Source organism: Drepanopeziza brunnea (genome assembly GCF_022702325.1).
Source record: "Drepanopeziza brunnea f. sp. 'multigermtubi' strain 214-2 chromosome Unknown ctg12, whole genome shotgun sequence".
NCBI lineage: Eukaryota > Fungi > Ascomycota > Leotiomycetes > Helotiales > Drepanopezizaceae > Drepanopeziza > Drepanopeziza brunnea.
Window position 1 is genome coordinate 1,801,003 of NW_027094075.1, and position 21,740 is coordinate 1,822,742.

A 21,740-nucleotide genomic window follows, 5' to 3' on the forward strand; every position below is an offset into this window, starting at 1 on the left:
AGGACAATCACCATGAATGAGCTTCGCTGAATCCTGAACGGGCTGGGCGCCATTTATTCATTCATCCGTTCATCCGTTCAATTCAGTCCTACAGCCAAACCAAGCCTGCTACAGCTAGCTAGCTTAGTATGTACGCTTAGTATATACGCTCAAGCTACCTCGCTGGTCGCGCTAGAGAGAGAGAATAGAAAGACTTGAAATCTTTGTACCTACCTGGTCAAAAACAGATCAGCAAGAGCACACAAAACCAAGTAAGATCAGAAGTTCCAAAAAAAAAAGAAAAAAGAAAAATAATTGAAGGGGAGGAAAGGGGAAGGGGAGAGAGGGGTAAAAAAAAAAAAAAAGGTACCTACAGTACCGGTATCATCCTCTTCAGAAAACGAATTCGTCAGTTAAGAAACCCAACAACAACAACAACAATAACATAAACCATTCCCCATCGCGCCTTCAGATAGTACGCACGAGCGAGATGATCCTATCCATCTATCTATCAGCGTACCTACCACACAAGTAGCAAAAAAAAAAGAAAAAAAAAGGGAAAAAAAAGGGAGGCGTGACGACGAACGAAAAAGAGAGCCCGAACCAGCCTCGATGTAGCAAGAGCTTCTCTTCTCCTCTCCTCCCCTCTCCTCTCTTCAAGAAAAAACAAAAAAAAACAAAAAAAAAACAAAAAAAAACAAAAAAAAACCAACTTTAGACCAACGCCGCTGCAGAAGGAGATGAGACTTTTCTTCTTAGGATTCAAGTATATAAAGATCAGCTCTCGAGAGGTACATACAGTACATCTCCGACAGCAAGGAAGCAGAGGGTCAAAACCAGACGCTTCATCTATCTATCTATTTATCTATCTATCTATCTACCCATTCCAGCCGTCGACCAACCAGAGGTCCCATCCGAGGACGTCCACGTCTACGGATGATCACAGCGCGCGAGTCTCCAGAAAGCCATGCGCAAGATCGCCTCTCGCCGAGGGCGAGAACAACAGCAAGAGGGCAGGAGGGCAGGAGGGCAGGAGGGAGAGCCGCAGCAGAAGCAGCAAGCAGCCTTCGACCCTCGTCGAAGACGAGACGGCCACGCGCGCGGCGGATCCGACACCCGGGGAGGTCGACAACGACCCGGGGGTACGACACGGGATTCGGCGGCAGGGACGACCCCGCCAGCGCCGGGACGCCGACCGCATGATGCGGAGAGGGGGCTGGGCTACATGTTCGCCATGGCGGCTGCCCGCTGGAGGTACCCGCTCGCACCGGGCAGGCCGGCCTGTACACGCCCTACACTACACCGGGCAGAGCGGCGAGGAACGGGCCAGACTCTGCATCTTCAGCCAGCAGTGCTACGACCGGTACGGACCGAGCTGGCCGCAGGGCGAGAAGCAGATCGGGGAGCAGCAGCCTTGGTTCGCCCTGAAGGCGATCCAGGAGCTCGCGGACATCGTGGCCGGCCTGAACCACGCGGTCCCGCCGCTCGTCAATGTGCTGCAGGTCCAGACCGGGCACACGTGCTGTCCCACGAGGCTAGCCTTGATAGCCGGGTACTGTACGGGGAGAGTGGCGGCATGATTGACGGGCATCCGGTCCTCGACCTGGACGAAATCAAAAACCAGTGCGAGCAGAGAAGGGAGGGGAGGGCGGGCTGGAACATTCGCTTTGGGCTATGATATCGAGAAAGGAATTCGAGAGGAGGATGATCAAATGCAAATACTACTTGCTTTCATACCATCTCCCCAACCCTGCTGTGAAGACTCATGTCTTCTGTATCCTCATCATCCCTCTCGGCTTAAGCCATAACAACGAGTTCCACATTGCCAGCGTCCGGGACCACCGTAATACTCCGTGAAAAATGCCCAGTGAGGCTTCCGTAAACATCTTTCATTTTGAAAGGCCAAGAGTCAGCAGGGACTGACCATACATGACTGAGCTGAGGCGCTCCTTAATCCACCAAGATCGTAGCCTCCAACTCCCCAAAGTGCTCAAAGAAGCTCTCGAACAACCGAATCCCGTGCTCCACATCGTAGACGCCGCCCGTCTCGCGAATACTATGCATGCTCAGCTGGGGATTCCCCAGATCGAGGGTCCTCGTGCCCAGAGCCGCACTCAGCATGGGTCCAATCGTGCTGCCACAGCTGCTGTCGTTCCTCACCACAAACAGCTGCAGCGGGACGCCAGCGCTCGCCGTCGAGTCGGCCGACGGCTTCGCTCGCCGAGCGACTTCTTGAAGGAGGACGATGCCGGGTGAGTTGGTCGCGTAGCGCTGGTTGGCGTTGATCTTGATGACGGGGCCTTTGTTCATCTCGGGACGGTGATCGGACTCGTATTTGTGGCTGTAGTTGGGGTTGACGCTGTGCGCCATGTCGGCGGAGATGAGGAAGGACGACGCCAGGGTCTGCTCGTACGCTGTGGAAAGGTCCAACTCGGCTTCTCTGACTTTGTCGTAGGAATTGTCCGAGGCCGCATCGTGGTGACCTGGAATGACAGAGAGACGTCTCAGGACGGCAGGGAGGAGGTTGGAAGCCGCGCCGTGGGCTGACGTGCTGCCGATTTCTTCGTGATCGAAGCCAGTCGCCAAGCGAATGCAAGAATCCTGCTCGAGAGATGATGCCGAGGAGACGGACTCGATAAGACCCTGGAGAGCACAGTATGTCATGCCCAGGTTATCCAATCTCGCCGAGAAGATCAGCTCGTTGTTGATGCCACCTATACACCCCTTCTGCGTATCATACAGCACCATCTCAAAGTCCACCACCTCTTCCACAGCAACCCCCGCATGCTCGGCAATGATTTCCACTACATACGGATGATGCCTCTCACTCAACACCTTCAACGGCTTAAAATCCCCCTCTCCCTCCTCCTCCTCCTCCTGCGCCACCTCTTTCTTCTCCTTGACCCCCGTACGATTGAGCTCCGCAGCCACCAATCCAGCAATCGGAAACAGCTCCGTCTCCTTATTCGGCTCGAAGCTGGCGCTGCGATCGAGATGGATCGCCAGCGTCGGGATCCGCAAGAGGGGCCTCTCAACCTTGACCAGCTTCTGCACAATGTTCCCCTTCCCATCCTTCACCATGGCCCTGCCAGCGATGCTCAAGTCCCGATCGAACCACGTGTGCCAGATGCCGCCGCCGTACGTCTCGACGCCGACCTGCATGAAGCCCGCGCCCGTCTTCTTGCTGACGGGCTTGAGGCGGAGCGTGCAGGAGTCGGTGTGAGCGCCGATCATGGCGATGGGGTTGCCGGGCTTCCATTTCTGGCCGATGGCGAAGGCGACGAGCGAGGAGGAGTTGCGTGTGAGGAAGTACTTGCCGCCGGGCTGGAGGGTTGAGTTCCAGCTGTCGCGTTCTTTGATCTCGGTGAAGCCCGCGGCTGTGAGACGCTGGATAGAGGATTGGACCGCATGGTAGGCTTTGCAGATATCAGAGTCAATTCGGAATCCGGGTTACGGTTGCAGGTGGGAGAAAGGTAGGTAGGTGTTGCTCACGAGTGGGAGAGTCGTTGACGAAGTCAATAAAGTCGTTTGCTTTGGCAACGGCTGCTGAGACCTTGGGAGCCATGTTCGTGCTAGTCGTCGTAGAGAATGGTCGCAGGAATATTCTGGGGAAGGTGGAGCTTAGATGTAGGATGCAGATCGGCCTGGTGGACATTTATCATTCGGGCGGTGGTGATGTCAAGTCGGTATCCGAGGCTGGGGAGCCTTGAAGCTGGGCACTTGAGGATTAGCGCCACGCTCTCGCTTGGGCGGCTGTGCATGTATTTACTTACTGTCTTGTCCGTCCATGTACCTATCTATATCTTCGAGGGCACAGAGGGTCTGTAAGTTGCATGCCTTACCTTTAGTATGTGAGCTTCCTACGAAACCCATTCTTATTTACTTAATCAACTCAATTCTAGTCTAGCTTCCTCATCTCTCTTCACAATTTCGCACTCACCACCGGCCCGATGTGACCACCGATCCATAGGAGGATTCACGTTGGCCGAAAAATGAAAGAAGAAGCTGGCTGCAAGATGAAGTCGCTAGATGTGCAAGGAATATATTCGTGTTACATATATTATGTATTTCGGATGCGCACCGAAATTTTTGACAAGGTGGAAAGAAGTATACTGTCAAGGGAGCGAGCCGAACAATTGATCCTCGGCTGTCCATCCACACGAAGCATGCTACAAAACCACCTCGTGGTATCCTTCTTCCCTAATCATATATGTCTTCGCGAGCAGCTTTCTCCCAGACTGAGAAGCCGTCTTCTCCAGCGAGCTCCGTGCCAGCCACCCATCGGTGCTCGTCCGTCTCGTCGTCATCACCCCAATGCTACGACGCACCCAGCTTGCTCCATCATCGCAAGGACTCGCCGGGTCACAGATCCACCTGTTCTTCTTTGCGACATGCATTTATCCATCAGGTCGTATCTCATTCTCCAGCCATCCATACTGGCACCTCCCAACGAGGGCCCAGGTCTATACTATATACAATGCCATCTTCGGGGGAAAAAAGGAAAAGGAAAAGGAAACCAACAAATCCAGACAGCAGCCAACAGCCAAATGAAAGCGTAGGAAAAAAAAAAAAACTTGGATGAAAGATAGTAAGAATGGTTAGTGTACAGTTGACACGCTTTCAGATGCTGCTTGCTGTTTTCTCGATTGTCGCTTGATGCTCCTTTCCGACATAATGACAACTAGGAAATACATCAGATCATATCCAAATCATATCAAACATTTCAGTCGTCGTCGTCGAGATCTGGGCGACCTCGTTTTGATCGTGCTTGGTTTCGCACAGTGCGTTGTAGCATAGTTTATATAACAAAAGGAGATGGTGTTTTCAATTTCTTGCCTGAGGGAACAGCACGTAGCTGCCCCGCCTCTTGGTGGCGGACCCAGCAGTTGGAGATCTGTCCCGGCCCTGAGCCTCCCGCAGAGGCGCAACGGGTTCTGGAGTTGAACTTTGGCGCTCGTGGGTTAGCGATTGGAACCGAGCTGGCAGATCAGCGAAAGCCTCGGCCACGGGGCTTGGGATTTCCATAGAGTCCTTCTCCTGAGTGTTGGAGTTGCTCATAGCCAGCTGGGTCTCACTGCATCGGAGTCCTTGCTCCAAAACAGTGGACTTGTTGTGATGATGCTGCATAGATGACAGCTGCGGACCAGGGTCCGCAATATCCGAGGTTGGGGCGGATTCGCTCTCTTCGTCTGGGACTGGTAAAGGAAACTTGGTTATGAAATGGTCAAGGTCGATCTGGTGAGCACTCGATGGAATGAGATCTGGGAGAGAAGAGGTTGACGCAGTGCTGCAATGAGCGTGGGTCGGGCTCGATGACCTTCGAAGTGGCATCGCCAAGTCCCGGCTTGCTGCGGACATCGCAGTGCTCGAGGAGCTACGAGCTGAGCAGCGAGAGTAGTCGGAAGAGCGGTAAGAAGTCCTGGGCTGGCTCTCGTCGACAGCAGACACCGGCATGGACACGGCATGCGCAAACGAGTCTTGGGCAAATATTGTTCCATCCGAGGCGTCATTGTATCGCTCAGTGTAGCACACATCTTCGTCCACGTGCGAGTGGAAATCGGCTGGGATGAGCAGCGTAGGTGACAAGTGGAAGCCACAAGAATCCTTGAAAGACTCTCGGCAAGGTGACCGAGTGTGATCTGCACTCAAACAGTTCGAAGGCGTTTGAGGGGAAAAGCAAGAAGATGAACAGTCTGACATGGGGGAAAGTCCAGGGATGTCAGTCGAAGGTATCAAGAGGGAGTCAGTCGATGGCACAGAGAGGGAGGGTCGACATCGTCCGTGATAAGCATGCTCCTCATTTTGCAGACACAGTTGGAGCGGCGGTTGAGCAAGTTCTGAAGCAGGTCTGGTCCGGGTATCCGTGAGAGTATCGCCACCTGCGGAGCTCTGATCCCACTGGTAGTCGCAATGGGCCTCAACCTCGTGCTCGTAGCACCAGTCAATGTCAGACTCCCAGGAGTCGCTGAAATTGAAGCCAAGCGCGGGTTGCGCTGGCTTGAGGCCTGCCGATGGTCTCTTCTGGAGTGACGATAGTCTCAAGGTCGTTGATGTGGATGCCTCTGGCTGGTCGTTGGATAGTTGTTGCGGTCTTCGCCGAAGAGCTGGCACGGATTGAGACAATCTCAGGTCGGCGCTATGGGTCAACATCCAGAACTTCGAGGAAGGATCCTCTTCCTCTTCTAGGACATCAGTGAGCTCACCACTAAGGCTTCCGGAAACTGATGGGCTCAGTGGCCACGCCTCGTCGCCGGGTGTCGTCACTGCATGCGTGCTAGCTTCCAGAGGAAACATAAAGGGCGCTGGCGTTTGGTATCCTCCTTGAGTATGCGGGCGCGTCATGGTTACGGTCGCTAGTGGGTCAACAGCGTTGAAGGGCATAATAGGATTCCGGCTTGATGTTCTAACTGGCAAAGTAACGGGGCAGGTTTGAGACGATGGAGAATGAAGAGATTCAGGGGAGGCGGTTCCCAACCGATCGGGCGAATGAGCCCCCAATGACCATGGATCGGATCGCTGCGATGCTCGAGTTGACTTCCGACGTTGTTGGGTTGTTTGGGTAGAGGGTGATGGAGCTTCTTCGTTGGACATCTGGCCTAGAGTTTCAAAAGAGAAGTTCTCGAAGTGCATGTCGTTGGCCCTGATACCCTTCAACTCGTTGCTTGGTGCTTGGGACGCCCGAATCGCAATGAACTCCGAGGACAGTTCCGTGCAACTGGTTCGGTGCAGGTCAGGAAAGGAGTCCTGTCGGGTGTGCGTCACATGCTGGAAATTATACGGATTGGAGATGGTCTGGTGGCGACGAGAGGAACTACTCTTTTTACCACTGCCGTGTTCCTTTGCTGAGCCCTTCTCTATGACCACATGTTCCTGGCCAGGAGATGGAGAGCTCTGCAAGCTCGCCGTCTGGGTTTCTCTCTTCGTCTTACGCGCGGTTCGAGAAAATATGGTCGAGATGACACTTTCTGGTCTATCACGGCGCACCATAATGCTGGTGCTGGATCGGATGGATGAATGGCGAGACAAGTCTACACTATCTGGTACGAGGCTCGATTGGCGTGAGCGGGACGGAGACGATGTGAATGAGAGAGTGTCGTTCCTTGAATTGTTTCCAAAGAGCGAACTTCTTTTTATCTGCTCCGTGTAGTCGCGAATCCGTGCGGGAGAAGGTGGCGCATCAATCGCAGGTTCGAAAGAGCCCGGCAGCGAGGGAGCTTCTCGCAGTGGCGACGGGGGAGACGTGCTTTTTTTGTTTGTTGACTTTCTGGGTGAAGTGACCTGGTGGATGGCGGGGTACGAAGCCTTCCCACTCCCAAAGGAAAACATCTCGGAGATCCTGCTAATTCCAGGATTGGCAGTTATTGATGTTCAGTGCTCACCATGGGGTATCGAAGAGATATCTATATGAAAGACTCGTATGCAAGGGGGACCCAACAAATACCCGGCTGAAGTTGGTGTATGTTGGAGTATGCTATCGTGTGTCGGTTTCACGAATTCGACACTTTTTGGTGTTTACCAACAGTGGCACGCAATTGCAATCACAATCCCAACTTGAGGCTTTCTGTCAAGAGCTATCGACATGCGAGCTCAAAGCGAGGGGCTTGGATAGTGTCGTTCGGTTCGTCCCGACCAAGGCTGGAAAGAAAGATTCTTTAGTAAACGATATCCTTCCGGTATTGATCGTGCTATGAAATATGTATGAAATATGTATGGCATGGATGCCCATTGCACGACAGATTGGTTCCGGCTGATGACGCTTTCAAGGATGATCGTGTCGAGCTACGAGCAAGGACAAATGGAAACGAAAATCATCCCATATGCGACGAGAATTGAATATATCACAGGATGGAATAGGAAGTTACAACAAAGTTCTTTGCGTACCTCTGATTGAAGAAATCCTTCAACAACACATACAGCTACCATGTAGTAATGCGTGCGAAGTCGAGCTGGAAGTGTCTGACGGAGTCAGGTGTTGAGATGAGCTCCAGGTACTTCCGGCAAGACGAGTAGGCTCCTTGAAGATGCAGGTAGAGAAGTAGATCGATCAGACAGACGAAGGGAGGGAACTCGCGCTCATGCAAAGACGGAAGCAGGAACGGCTTCTCGCGAACGGATCTGCTCCTCGGGTGACGGTCGACATACACGAGAGACTGGCTTAGCGAAAGGGCGACGGGGGATGAAGAGAGAGGTGAGATCAAAGACGAACGAATTCCCGGGACCGGAGACCAAAGGTGGAAGACGGAGGAGAGTTGATATGAGGAATTGGGTTGGAACTGTTGACAAGGTCATTGTCTAATGATTTGGAAGAATTGGCTTGCTGGGGGGGAAGAGGGCAAGGGGGGCTAAGGGGGGCAAGGGGGGCATGGATAGCAGCCTGAGCTGTGCGGACCCTGACCTGAACCGTGCCGCGCCGCGCCGGCCCTCTCCCCTTCCCCCGAACCATGTTCCCAAGAGAGCTGAGCTGGGACGACCATGGCAATTTAGCAAAAGCCTAAAGGCCTAGAGGAGGCTAGAGGGGGCTAGAGGGGGCTAGAGGGGGCTAGAGGGGGGCTAGAGGAGAACGACGTTGAAAGCAACGAATGAGATGCAGCTCTTGACCTCCCGCCCGCTCTCATTCCTAGACGCAGGGCTCGGTGGCTGGCGGACAGAACAATATACTTTGATGTAGGTATACAAATACTACTACTACGTACTAGTTGTAGTAGTATATGTATACAACTCCTTCTATAGATGCATGTCCAGTATTTACGGATGGACGTAGTCGTACAACCTAACACTACGTAGGTCCGTATGTTCGGGGCATCTGGGAATACTCCACTCTGCAGAATTACGACGACAGTGAAATGAATTGCATGGAAGTTGGGGGAGTAAGACGGAAGCCCGTGAATGTCTCAAATGGAGTCTTCTGCACTGACTATGCGGAGGACCGTGGCGAGCACCTACTCTCGTATCTCCTCGTTTTCCGTGGAGCTGTAGTTGCCACGAGCCTCGAGTGGGCACCTCTGGAGCCGCCAGATGGCCAGCTGTGTGGAACTTCCACACACGATAAGCAAGGCAAGCACCCGTCAGACCGCCGTCGAGGTGGATGCGGCGGCGTAGCTGGAGTTGCCGGCAACCTCAACCGTATGGCTGGCTGACCAAGCAGATTGTATTGTGAAGCCCACACGATGGTAGAGTTGGCAAAGTGTACTATTCACATGTCACTCACTCGCTTACTGGGAGCCGAGCACCAGAAGAACGAGACATCAAAGTCGACATCCTTCGAACATTCTCGCTTGCAACTCTTTGGTACGGATCATCAGGGTCCTTTGCTCTCTACCATTGCAATATGGCAGCACAATGCCACAACAGCACAATCGCACATTTGCACAATGGTACAAAGGCACAATGCGTAGCTGATCACTCTACCGTATGAATGCACGCAGGCAGCCTACTGCAGCTGTGCAGAAGCTCCAGGGGGATCTGGTCCCCCTCAAGCATACTAGCAGTTTATAAATAGCCCTGCCTCGTGAGATAAGTGAGAAGCTATCCACTCTTGTAGCGGTGAACCAGCACAGGTTTATTCATCAACTATCGATCATCCAAGCTGCTGCAAAAGCCCAGCGCCCAGAGCCAGAGCCAGAGCCAGAGCCAGAGCCAGAGCCAGAGCCACACGGAATATGCATGCAGCTTCACTCTCCCAGGTTGTAGCTGTATGTGGCCGGTAGCTACCTACTACTACCTCGCTAAGACGGGAAAAACCCCTGGGGAAGGGGAGGCGAAAAAAGGGCGGTGGTTGGTACGTAATGCCCGATGCCCAGAAAGCCAAATTCTCCGTGTACTTACTGTATCTACTGTAGGAGTAACTAGAAGTAGGTAGTAGTAGTTACTACTAGTTCTTGTTCATCTTGCCAATGGCCATGTTCGAAAAGAGTGGAACGCCGACCCGCAGTTGGCTAGGTACTAGTACTACTACGTTGTAGTTCGGGGACTGGCAGCAGACACGGCGGCCTTGCGTGCTCCGAGTCCTCACGATGCCTCTCGCCAGACGATCCTCGGCTAGCCAGCCGGCAACAATATGGAACCGATTCCGAGCTCTCGCTGAGATGGCTGATCCAACTCCCAGATGGAGGATACAGCTTCATCGATCGACCTTTTTCTCCTTCTACATACGACTTAGTTGCACCTATTCCAAATGAGCCGATGAGAGGGAGGGGCCTGAACGATGGCGAGAGGCTGGTACTACCGGTACCGGTACCGGGAGGGACTGGCTGACTGCCGTCTGGAATCAAGAGCTTCCTGCTGAGGAGGAGTCTTCCTCCCGTGGTAGTCGTGGTAGTATAAGCAGATTATGGAGAACATGGAGAACAATGTGAAATTCAATTGCGCATCGACTGCCGAGTCATCCAATGGCCATCGGAGCTTGCCATTGATTTTCCCTCCTCGCCCAGAGCTCCGTTGTTCCCTCCCTCTGTCTTTTTCGTATACGGCGATTTCCGACCCTTCTGCAGGCCGGCAAGGCAGGTTGCATGCAAGTCCAGTTAGTGCAGTTAGTGCAGTGCAGTGCAGACAAAGTGCAGACAAAGTGCACGACGGCTGCTGTGCGGTGCACAGGACAGCTTGGCTGAAGATCCTCAATCATAACCACCGTCTGTTGAAGCTTGGATGCAGGTGCATCAGAGGAAGCAGGGGAAATAAGAAGTCGGAAGGAAGTTACTTTACTTTAAGCTGGACGTTGCGATACGTAATCCCTCGTGTGGTAGTAGTACAGGTACAGTATGTGAGAGCACTTCCTTGCCCGTGCGGATGCCCGCCCTGACTGCCCTGACTGCCCTCCCTGACTGCCCCGACTGTCCAACGGAGAGGCAGTACAGAATGCCCTTGGGTGGGTTTGATCCGGCAACTGACACTTGATCGACCTCCATGACCTCCATCACAATAGCCTTGGTCACTCGCAACCCACCCTACCTACCGTACATAAAACCTGGGAACATCTACTCGGAACCGACCGCCCATTCATCGCAGTGAGGATCGCCTGCTTTCCCATGAAACATCCTGTATTGTCATACAATTGTGATACTCGACAATATAATATAGTCGCCGGCTCTTTCTTCTTCTTCTTCTTCCTCTTCTTCTTCTTGCTTGACAGGCTGTCGGTGGTGGCTGGCCCGCTCTCTCTGTTTCTTCTTGATAGACTTCCCGGCGTTGTGGGCGACCATAACCTTGCATGATCATTCCTACTCCTTGACGGCTTCTCGCTTTTACTACGTAGTAGTACTACGTACTTCTCAGAACCCTGGGATGTCCAAGTTTTGTTGCATATCGCGACACATCTCACAGTGCTCCCGGGTAAAGGCAGTATAGCTCCGTCGACTTCTATACTCCGCCTGATCCTAGAGAAAACTCTCCCCGGTGGAACCATGGCAACGCCCTCCGCAGATGTCATTACGGTAGCAGCGAGTCACCTTGAAGAAGAAGGCGGAGGATCAATACTGTAGGGAGTAGGGATCCTCCGCCCCTCTATGGTATAAACTCTGATACCTTCTTTTAGTTTAGACGAAACGCTAAAACTGATATAGCGGTGGATATCCGTCTGCACCAGAATGAATCGCTCGAAGCATCTGGTAAGGCGGCCTTTGTGTCCTGGAGTAGGTAGAAGGGTAAGCATATACGTAGTACGTAGTACGGGCGACCCAAAGCGAGCTCTTTACTTGGTCACCTCGCTGTCCCTTGGCCCACGACACTCGAGCCGCGGCGTCCAGCTCCTCTGAGTATGAGTACTCAGTCGCAACAAGAACGCGATAGCCGCGACAGGCTGTGCTTTGTGCTTTGTGCTTTGTGCTTCCTGCTTCCCGCTTCCTGCTTCCCGCTTCCTGCTTCCTCATCACTGACGGAGTGATGGGAAGCAAAGCCGGAAAGCTCCCGCCGCTGGCAGATCGCTGGCAGATTGAAACGCCTTCTCTCTACCTGACATCGGAGAAGCAGCTGAACATCAACACCAAACAAAAACATATGTATGATATGTCGTCCGAAACGTAGATGTTCCAGCGAAACAGATCCGCCCTCCCCGTCCCTTCCGGACCCCTGTGCCAACGATCGTCGATCTCTTCTCTTTTCATCCCATCCCATGCCGGCACCAAAACATCCAGCCCTACGGAGTACAACAATGAACCATATAGCCGGAATCACCTCTCGTCCAGTAGTAAGTACTAGTAGTAGTACTACGTACCACGTACCACGTACCACGGTACAGGCCTAAGTATTCCCCCTCGAGGGTGCGTCAAAAGTTTAGATTCCACTTCCACCCCCCTGCTTACCCTACCCTCAAGGAATAATACTTAGGCCTGGGACGTACGTAGTAGTCGAAGTAGTAGGACCGTACTGGGAAAACCCACTGACTACCCAGGAGTCTGTTCATCTCACCACAGTGGACCTCAGACTTCAATACCGAGACTGAGGGAGGACCCGCTCGCACGAGTCCTTGCGCATTATTATTTCTTTCTTTCCTTGCGGTGGAGAGCTCCCCGTCGCTGTGGCACTCCATGATTCGTGGCCTCGCGACCCTCTGGATCCGACCATTGTTCAATCGATATCTGAGCTGAATCCTCCCAGACCCTCTTCCCCCGTATCGTACTGTCGGACGTAGGACGCAGGACGCAGGACGCAGGACGTACTAGTAGGACGTGGTAGTAGTAGATGGCGCTCAGCAATTACGAAACATCAGATTAGACTTCCTTCGCTCCGATCCCCTCTCTCAGGAGGATTGTCCCAATCTTTTTTCCCTCCACACTGTCCTTCGCAGCTTGTCGGTGAAGAGAACAGGAGCAAGGGGAAAAGCGGCTGGCGGCTGGCGACTGGCGGCTTTGTCCCGGGGCAGCTGCTACCACGGACGGTACAGGTACAGGCAGGCGTAAGTAATTGTTACCCCGCGAGGGTGCCTCCAAGGTCGGTACGTACGTAGTAGTAGTTTCTACTAGAAAAACCCCTTGGTTACCCTGCCCTCGGGGGGTAATACTTACGCCTGGACCTGGGACGTCTGTCGTATGTAGTACTGTAGTAGTACGTAGTAGCTAGCCACGCTGCGTACGTACGTACCGGTAGTAGTAGGAGGAGGAGGAGGAGGAGCACGTCGTGCATGCAACGCCGTTCGGATCAATGAATGGTCTGGGCATTCCATTCCATTCCATTCCGCCTTCGCAACGGCCGTCTCGCACCCTACGTACCGATTCGCGCAGCCGTAGCCCTTCCCCTCCCCCCCAGGGCAATAGCATAGAATAAAAACCACCCAAGAAAAAACCCAAAGATTTTTTTTTTCTTTCTTTTTTTCATTTTTTTCCAAAAAAGGAGGAGGAGAGAGAAGCGATGTTGGGGTTGGGATTGGGAATGACTGACTGATTGGTTGGTACACGTCCCGCGGCGGGTAAAGTAAAGTGACCACCAAAACCCCGCTGGCTGCCCCTGTCCCGCTCCTCCACATTCCCAACCAAAAAAAAAAAGGGTTCCCTACGGGTTTTTCTTCCAATCGCAACCGAGAAGCGAGATCGAGATCGAAATCGAAACAAAAACAAAGACAAAGACAGAGACAGAAAAGACAAGAGATAAAAGTACAAAGTACAAAGTAAAAAAAGTATAAAAGTACAAAGTAAAAAAGTAAAAAAAGTAAAAAGGAAAAAGGAAAAAGGAATTTTCGCGCTCCACAAGCGAGGCTTACCCCACAAGCGAGACTTAACCTCCCACCCAATCGCAACCTCGCAGCGCAGCGCAGCGCGACCCTGCTAGCACCTAGGTAGGTACCGTACCTACTACTTACAAGGTACTATTGATACAGTATTGAACAGACGAACAAACCCTTGGCCGAGGACCACGTCCCACGCACGTACTACGTACAAGTAGGTAAGTAGGTAGGTAGCAGATCACTAGTAGATCACCAGCAGATCACTAGCAGATCACTAGTTTTTAATAACGCACACAGCGCAGCGAATAGGTACTAATTAGTACTCGTACCGGTAGCGGTAGCGGTAGTCTCCGCAGTATGGTTCCGGCCGGATGGGATCCCAGCCGCATCATTCATTTACTACGTACTACGTGTCTTGCGGGATGGTACGAGAGCGACGCAGAGATACTACGACCTACCTACCTTACAGTACCATGAATGAATGGAATGAATAAATGGATGGATGATGAATGGATGGATGAATGGATGCCCGACAAGGTCTGTCTTCGGAGATGGCCTCCGCGGTGTCCGCCGCAGATCGAGGGTGCGCTCTTAGAGGGTACTCGGTATGGATGGAGGATAGGTAGGTGCGGCTAGGTTGTTAGCTAGCTAGGTTGCTAGCTGGCTAGCTGGCTAGTCTAGTAGGTAGGAGGTACCGTAGTATATAGTACTAGTATATAGTACTAGTATATACGTAGTAGTAGTGTGTAATTAGGTCAGGGTCCATGTTCGTTTTAATCTCGCATGGAGGGGGAGATTACGTTGTGGAAATTGAAAGCTTGCTTGCTCTGCGGTGGGTAGGTAGGTAGGCAGGTAGCTACTAGGTAGGTAGCTACTAGGTAGGTACTACGAGCTAGGTCCAGTACGAGGTAGGTAGGTAAGGTAGGTAAGGTACCTAGACTAGTAACTGCTATAACCGTCGAACCGGGGCGCGGCGATCTATCGAATCGGATTGGAAAGAAAGAGAAGAGAAGAGAAGAGAAGAGGAGAGAAACGCACTCGATTGATTCGGCGGACATGTGGCGATACCTGTCAATCTAACAAAGTACGTAGTAGTACCGGTAGAAGGCTCTTTCTTACCCAGGCCGCAAGCAATGTACTACGTACTACGTAGTAGTAAGTGAACGAATGAATGGCAGACCAGCCAGGGGAGAGCGGCAGAGGAGCAGGGGAGAAAGAAAGCAGGGAGCATGTCGACGTCTCGAGCTAGCGGCTCTTCTTTCTTTCCTTTCATCTTCATCTTCTTCTTCTCCTCCATCATCTCCTTCTCCTTCCTCTTCTACGTCCGTGAGTCGATCCGCGGGAGCGCCGCCGCCGCCGCCCCTCTCTCGTTCCGCTGGCTTGGCTTGGCGTGGCGTGGCTTGACAGGTACCGTACCATTCCATCTTCCCACACGACCGACCAATCATCTCCCATGCACATAGGTACATACATACACACATGCATATATGCATACCTATACATATATAGAAAAAAAAAAAAAAAAAAATCCTCCTCCTCCTCCTCCGTCAGCCTCCCTCTCCTTTCAGCTAGTCAGAGTAAATACCGGTACCTACTGAGTACCAAGTGAGCACATGAGCCTGCAGCCTGCATCCCCAATCCCTCCTCTCCTCTCCCAACCTCCTCCCCCCACCAATGTTTTTGTTTTTTTTCTTCTTCCTTTTTTTCCTCTTCCATCTTAGCTCAACCCACCTATCGGGGAACTAGGAAAAAAAACATCCCACGCCACGCGGGAAGATACGTACGTAGTACGTAGTACGTACGTCGTACCTAGTCCTTGCTGTCTGTTGGTGATCGACAGAGGACGCGGCGACGGGGAGCGTCTGGCATCTGGCATCTGGCATCTGCAGTGGGCAGCCAGTCGCGTGGATCCGATCCGATCCTGCTTTAGAGGTTATGCAGTGTCTAGGGGGAGGGGGGGCGGCTCACTTCCGGGAGGGCGGATCTACTACTTACGACCTATGAGTTAGTTGTACGAGGAGAGGGGGGTGGTGGTGTTTTTGTTTTCGTTGGGAGAGGGGAGGGGAAGGTGAGTGAGTGTGTGAGTGTGTGTGTATGTGTGTGTCTGATGATGCGTTGGGACCGGAGATATGTGATGTGACGTGATGTGATGCGATATGGTGCTGTACGGTATAAAATGCGAGAGGAAGTCTTGTTAGTTAGGTACCTAGGTATATACTAGGCAGGTAGGTAAGGTATATGCTAGGCGGTTAGTACATGTTAGGCAGGTATATATCAGGTCGTTATATGTTAGGTACTGTACAGTCTGTATATTTGAGGTACCCAGGATATACAACAATAACGCAGATCATTATTGGCCCTTAACGACATCGGTACGTACGTAGTACCGGTATGTGAGCAGTAAAAGTAGAAAGAGAGAAGGAGAAGCACAAAAAGCCCCTTCTTTCTCGCCGAACGAGGCTCATCTTTCTACGGGGTGGTTTGACGCCCACCCGATGGACGCTAGCGAGAGGAAATATAGAGAGCGATCAGGGAAAGGGGGCCGAAGGGCTGCTACCAGTACCCTTACCGGTACTTGTATGAATGCTATATCGAAGAAGGAACAAGCAAAATGTTTCCCGCTGGTTAACAGTTTACTTACTCGCTCTCTTCCGAAAGAGCTGGAGCTGGAGAGGAGTAAGAGGTAAGTAAGAACGGTCTTGGGGCGCAGACTAGACTTTCTTACTTTTCTACGTGTTTCCTCTTTTGGCATGGCATACGATAACCTCCCTTGTATGGATAAGAGCAGTAGTTGAAGAATACTTTGCTGTGGAGAGAGATTTCCTTCAAAAGATGTATGTATGTATGTACCTTATGGTATGCGGATCGGAACCCACCAGGTCTTCGAATTGCAAGGAACAAAATGACATCTGGCCTTGTCGGCCGTTGCATTTGTAGCATCTAGGTATCTATCTATCTATCTATCTACCTACCTATCTATCTATCAGCTGTGTGGACATGCATATATACAGATTTACAGCCCGCCGGCCCAGCCTAACCCTCTGACCCCACCGTTTGCTACCACCACTTGCCGCATTCGGAACTGCACAAACGAGGTAGCCGAACAAACAAGGTAGCCGAGCGCTCTCCCCAACCAATGTTTGTACCTACACAAGACCCAACCTGAAAATTACGAGCAAACCTCACCCACCCACCCACCACCTCATTCCCCTCAACCCCCCCCTCCCCACTTCGTACACCTGTAAACACAGCGCCAACACCGTGCTACACGGAAAGCAACACGCCAGAACCGCACAGGACAGGACAGGACAGGACAGCTTCTACCAGCCCACCTATCTACCTACCTAGACCTCTACAGCACCCACGAACAGAGAATCATCAATTCCCGGCACCCAGGCACCCAGGCACCCAAAAACCAAAGGACCAAGGGCCACGCAAGGTAAACACAGCAGGATTCCCCACCACGCACCTCTGATCTCTGAAGAAGAAAATTTACCCACTCGCTTAGCCTTCCACACGAGGCGTGAGGAAAAACAGGAAGGGGGTAGACAGCGATATCGAGTCACAGGCAATGAAAGCTACGTGTCGATGCGAGGAGCAAAGGAAGGGGAGAGCGACAACAGCCGTACCAGAACGAACAGAGAAGGGGTCGGATCACATGAGGGAGGGCCGTGGTGGCCGTGATGGAAGGGGAAGGTGCGAGAAGCCCTGGGCTTGGCGGTGGCATGTGACGGTGGCATGTGCACACCCGCGGTTCCCGTAAGGAACCGCCACAACCATGAGAGCAGATACCAGACATTACTAACACTACAAACCACCTGATCAGTCTAGACTATCAACCACCTGTGTAACCAACAGAAGGGGGGGGGGGGAAAAAAAGAGCTATATTCAACTCCTCGTATGGTACACTCCATCACCATGCCAGACCCCCAGATAGATCCCCCCCCTCTGATATTTTACACCAAATGTACAACCCAACCCGACCCTCCCGTTCCCAACCCAATGAATCCGGGCCCGTAGGAGAAAAAGAATGAGGAAGAAGAAAAAAAAAAAAAAATCGAGCAGGACACTGTGCTGTGAGCCTTCTTCAGTCCTTGTTCGACTTTCAAGATGCAGTCTGTCTGTACTGTCGGTCGCAGGCAAATCCCTCTTGACTCGAAAACCGCGTTCGCATGGTGGCGCTCTTTACAGCCCTCAAAAGCAGGTAGAACCAGCCGCCCTTCTATTCGTCATCCGAATCCGCCATGGGGGTATCATTAGCGTCACCATTCGCAGTCGCCGAAGAATCGTCCTTCGCCGGCGCGGGAGCATCTTCAGCGTCCTTCCCCTCCTCATCCGAATCATCAGAGTCAATCATAGCCCGCCGATTCTTGCGTTTCGAGGCAGGCGCAGCTACCGTCTCCTCGTCGCTGGGAGCATCAACATCCATATTCTGCTCCTCGCCAAATGTATCGCTCTCCATAGCCTTTGCCGCCTCAGCCGCTCCGTCGTCCCCCTCGCTGTCGCTCTCCACCACAATCTCGCTGCTCTTGAACTTGCTGGGTTTCTCCAGGGCAGGCTTCTTCGCCAACCTCCGCTTCTTGTTCTTGGGCTTCTCTTCATCAGTGTCAGCGCCGCTTGCTTTGCGGCTTTTCCTCCGAGGCTCGACCCCACTCTCGTCGTCTTCCGTGATGCCGTCTTCGGTCTTCTTCTTGCGCTTGCCACCTGCGGCGCGACTCGGCTTCTTTTTGCGTTTCACTTTGTCGCCCGTCTCGCTGTCTGTGGTCATCTCGGCAGCTTCACGAGCACGTTGCTCCTCGTTTCGAGCCTCAGCAAGCTCACGGTCCCGCTCCGCAATCTTCTGCCGCTCTTCAGCAATCTTGGATTTCCTCGCACGCTCAGCCTCTTCGGCAGCAATTCGCACATCTTCGCGTTTCTTCTGCTCCAACTCTCTAGCTCGCTTCGCAGCTAGTATTCTCTCAGCGTGCTTCTCCTCGTACTCCTTCTGGGCTTGGATCGAGCGTTCCAGTTGCTTTCGCATGGTGTTTCGTGCCATGTTGGCCCGCTGCTCGACCTCGTGCTTAGGGTAAGGTGTTTGAGGGTCTCGGGCAATAATTTCTAGAGACTCGATAGCCTCCTCGAGCCCTGTAGCCGCAGCTTGAAGCTCGGCTAACGATCTCTGCGACTCGGCCAGATTGTAAACGTTCGTAGCAAGTTGAATTTGCACGAAAGCAATATTGAACTTGAAGTGGATCTGGTCGGGTGCAACCTCCAAAGCCTGTACTGTGTTAGTTTGAATTGTGTTTCCTTGGAGCAGGTACTGACCTTCTGAGAAAATTCTAAAGCCTTCGCGAATGCCGTAGCGTTCTTCTCGGCCTTGCCTTTAGCTAACCACGTTCGGCCCAAGCAAGCAAGAATCTGTGCATCCTTTTGGCGGTCCTTCAACAAAGCCTGCTCGTAGTGCTCAATAGCCTTCGAGTACTGTCGCAACTCTGCAAAGATGTGGCCAAGGTTGATATACACACTCGGATCCTTGACTGTATCTCTGACCGAGACGAAGATGGACAGGGCGGTTTTGAAGTCCTTCTTGTCTTCTACCAAAGCAATGGCGATACCTTGGGCGGCGTAGGCGTTTTTCGGGTCCAGTTGTAACGCCTTCTCGAAGAACTCGACAGCCTTGGTGTACATTCCACTTCGCTTTTGCTTCTCTTGATCCGTCTCGCGACGCATCTCGCGGGCAGTGATCAGGTAGAGATTTCCCATACCAATCAAAGCATAGCGATCATGCTTCTCGTAGTTCTGTAACGTGTGTTTGTAATGCCGAAGCTCGGGATCCTCGGCAATGTTGGCGCGCTTCCGAGTATGCAGCTTACCCAGGTACCAGCCATAGAGTGCTCGCACCTCGAGGTCAGCCGAGGAATCTTGATAGAGCTTACTGATAGCTTTGGGTCCCTCGTCTGTCGGATTTTGACGCAGAGCAATGTATGCAAGTCGGGTCCTCGCATCCGTGTAATCGCTATGGCGTTCGAGAAGGCCTTCGTAGACGGTGTTTGCTTCACCAAGAAGTCCACTAGCCTCGTAGGTCCGTCCGAGGTTGTAGCTGATAGTGGTGACGAGAGCATCGGTATCAATTTCCTCTTGCTTCTCCCCAGCCTTAACACAAGCGCTCAGCGCCACCTGGAACATTTCTCGTGCCATTTCAAACTTCTCGCCCTGGTAGTAGAAGCATCCGATGTTGTTGAGTAGCTGAGGCGGAAGACCTTCCCGCATGCTGTTCTTGAACGCAGCTTCGTCGCCATTGTCTGTCGGTCTCTCGCTCTGGGGGATCTGGTCAAATTCCAGTTGCTCCACTTGCTGTAAGCAGTGCAAACTCTTGTCTGGTTGGTCGCCTTCGTAGAGACGCGCTAGATTCAGAAGAACGGAGGCATCGGGCATCAGATTCTTCTTGGAGTCCTTCCACGCCGTTCGGACGCTCTCAAGGTATCCGACGGCCTTCTTCCACTCGAGTGACTTCTCCTCCTTGGGCCCATTTGTGGGATTTTGAAATACCTCTTCAGCGTAAAGGGTGCCAAGAAGAATCATGGCCTCCGCATTCTTGGATTGCTGTATCATCTTCTCCAGTCTCAGTTTTGCCTCTCCGAAGTCACCCTTCAGTACTGAAAGCTGAGCGGCGCCGAACTTAGCGGGGAGGTAGCCACGATCGGCTCCACCTCTTGCTTCATCCGCCCGTCTGTAGTAGTCTGCAGCTTTATCGTAGTCCTCTTCGTAGTGTTCCTTTCGGGCCAGAAGATACCATCCATCGCTTGCAATAGCATTGACGTCCGTGTATTGAATGGCCTTGTGGGACAACGTCTCAACACTCGGTAGGGACTTCCTCGACAAAAAGTACCCAGCAAACGTAGCACAAGTCAATGGAAGATTCTTGTCAGCTTTGAAAGCCTTCTGTGTGTATTCCGTCATGGCCTTCTTGTACAATTGCATGAACTCTGGCCCATTCGTAGGAACGTGGGCGCTAGCATCGAGGTAGAAAAGGCCGAGAAGAATGTTCGCAATCTTGGAATCTGGGTTGATCTCTAAAGCTCGCTCCCAAGCTACTTTCGCATCTTGCTTGTATCCAAGCATCCAGAAACAGCAGCCAATTCCAATTCGTGGATCGGGGTCTACCAAATCCGGCATTTTGTATAGGGCATCTTGATAACCTTCCAAAGATTCCGCGTATTTCCCGAGCGAGAAGAGTGCCCTAGATTTCCCCAATACTGCCATCATATTCCTTCCTTGAGAGGCGCGAATTGCATCTTCAAAAGACTTGGCCGACGCGCGCAGAATGTCTGCCTTCTCTGGGTCCAGGGCACCAGGTGCCGAGGATTTCGAAGGTGGCTGTAGGGAAGCCTTCAGTAGTTGTAGAACACCGCGTGCCAGAAAGAGGGGAGGAAATCCGGGATTGATACGTAGTGCCTCGTTTAGAGTCTGTGTCGAAAGGTTCAGATAGTATTCCTTCGTCTTTGCCTCCGAACTTAATGAACCTTCCGGCGCAACCCGAGGAGCCTCCCTGCTCTTCCACAAGTACATCCAGCACAGGCAGGTAAGCATACTGAGCTTCTCCTTCGGCCCGCCCTTCATAGCTTGTCCACCCTTGAGCAGCATTTCGATTGCGTGGTCGACCTTCTTCTGCTTCGCATATGCTAGGGAGACCGTCATCCAGTAGGTGCGCGCCGCGCCTTCATTTTCTAGCAGAGTGCACAGTTCCGTCGGGTCGTCCAGAAGATCCTCGAGGTCTATCTCAACGGCCTGGTCATCATCTTCTCCTTGAACGGGAATATCGATTGCCGAGGGGATGTCCGAGAATCGTTTGCTCATCACTCTGTGCCCAGCAGACTCAGAATTATGCCCATTTGCTACCCCATTGGTAGACCCATTCTCAACAGCCGCCATTATTGATTTGTCTAGGTATGCGCTTCCTCGAAAGAGTCGTATAGTCGCGCAGTCGGGTTTGAGGCGCGTCGGGGCGCAAGTGCTTTTGACCGAGACTAAAGGAGGAAAGTCGCTAGGAGCGATGTGACATCTGACTAAGCAAAAAAGTCGACCAGAATTATAGAACCGATACCTGAGCCCAAATTAATCTGGTAAG

The 21,740-nt window shown here is 52.4% G+C and overlaps 6 protein-coding genes across 7 annotated transcripts; 2 read left to right on the top strand and 4 right to left on the bottom strand.

Annotated features, from left to right (window-relative positions):
* Positions 1-1,181: 1,181 nt before the first annotated feature.
* On the top strand, positions 1,182-1,559 carry L3040_007224 (uncharacterized protein; the record flags this gene model as incomplete). The annotated part of the gene is made up of 1 exon (XM_007290175.2): positions 1,182-1,559. One exon carries the CDS (start codon positions 1,182-1,184, stop codon positions 1,557-1,559), a length of 378 nt encoding a protein of 125 aa, XP_007290237.2.
* Positions 1,560-1,929: 370 nt separating this feature from the next.
* On the bottom strand, positions 1,930-3,544 carry L3040_007225 (uncharacterized protein; the record flags this gene model as incomplete). Its single annotated transcript, XM_007290176.1, has 2 exons — positions 1,930-3,395; positions 3,472-3,544. 2 exons carry the CDS (start codon positions 3,542-3,544, stop codon positions 1,930-1,932), a joined length of 1,539 nt encoding a protein of 512 aa, XP_007290238.1.
* Positions 3,545-4,803: 1,259 nt separating this feature from the next.
* L3040_007226 (uncharacterized protein) lies at positions 4,804-6,966 on the bottom strand (the record flags this gene model as incomplete). 2 transcript variants are annotated; one of them, XM_066156197.1, is made up of 2 exons in its annotated part: positions 5,927-6,115; positions 6,169-6,966. In XM_066156197.1, the coding sequence occupies 2 exons, from the start codon at positions 6,964-6,966 to the stop codon at positions 5,927-5,929; spliced, it is 987 nt and encodes a 328-aa protein (XP_066011003.1). The 2 variants fall into 2 exon arrangements, with proteins under 2 accessions (XP_007290239.2, XP_066011003.1); XM_007290177.2 differs by having other exon boundaries at positions 4,804-6,966.
* A 584-nt stretch (positions 6,967-7,550) lies between these two features.
* L3040_007227 (uncharacterized protein) lies at positions 7,551-8,268 on the bottom strand (the record flags this gene model as incomplete). The annotated part of the gene is made up of 3 exons (XM_066156198.1): positions 7,551-7,614; positions 7,861-7,895; positions 8,122-8,268. The coding sequence occupies 3 exons, from the start codon at positions 8,266-8,268 to the stop codon at positions 7,551-7,553; spliced, it is 246 nt and encodes an 81-aa protein (XP_066011004.1).
* An 8,936-nt stretch (positions 8,269-17,204) lies between these two features.
* On the top strand, positions 17,205-17,484 carry L3040_007228 (uncharacterized protein; the record flags this gene model as incomplete). Its single annotated transcript, XM_066156199.1, has 2 exons — positions 17,205-17,392; positions 17,460-17,484. The coding sequence occupies 2 exons, from the start codon at positions 17,205-17,207 to the stop codon at positions 17,482-17,484; spliced, it is 213 nt and encodes a 70-aa protein (XP_066011005.1).
* A 371-nt stretch (positions 17,485-17,855) lies between these two features.
* L3040_007229 (uncharacterized protein) lies at positions 17,856-21,544 on the bottom strand (the record flags this gene model as incomplete). Its single annotated transcript, XM_007290180.1, has 2 exons — positions 17,856-18,890; positions 18,938-21,544. The coding sequence occupies 2 exons, from the start codon at positions 21,542-21,544 to the stop codon at positions 17,856-17,858; spliced, it is 3,642 nt and encodes a 1,213-aa protein (XP_007290242.1).
* Positions 21,545-21,740: the final 196 nt, after the last annotated feature.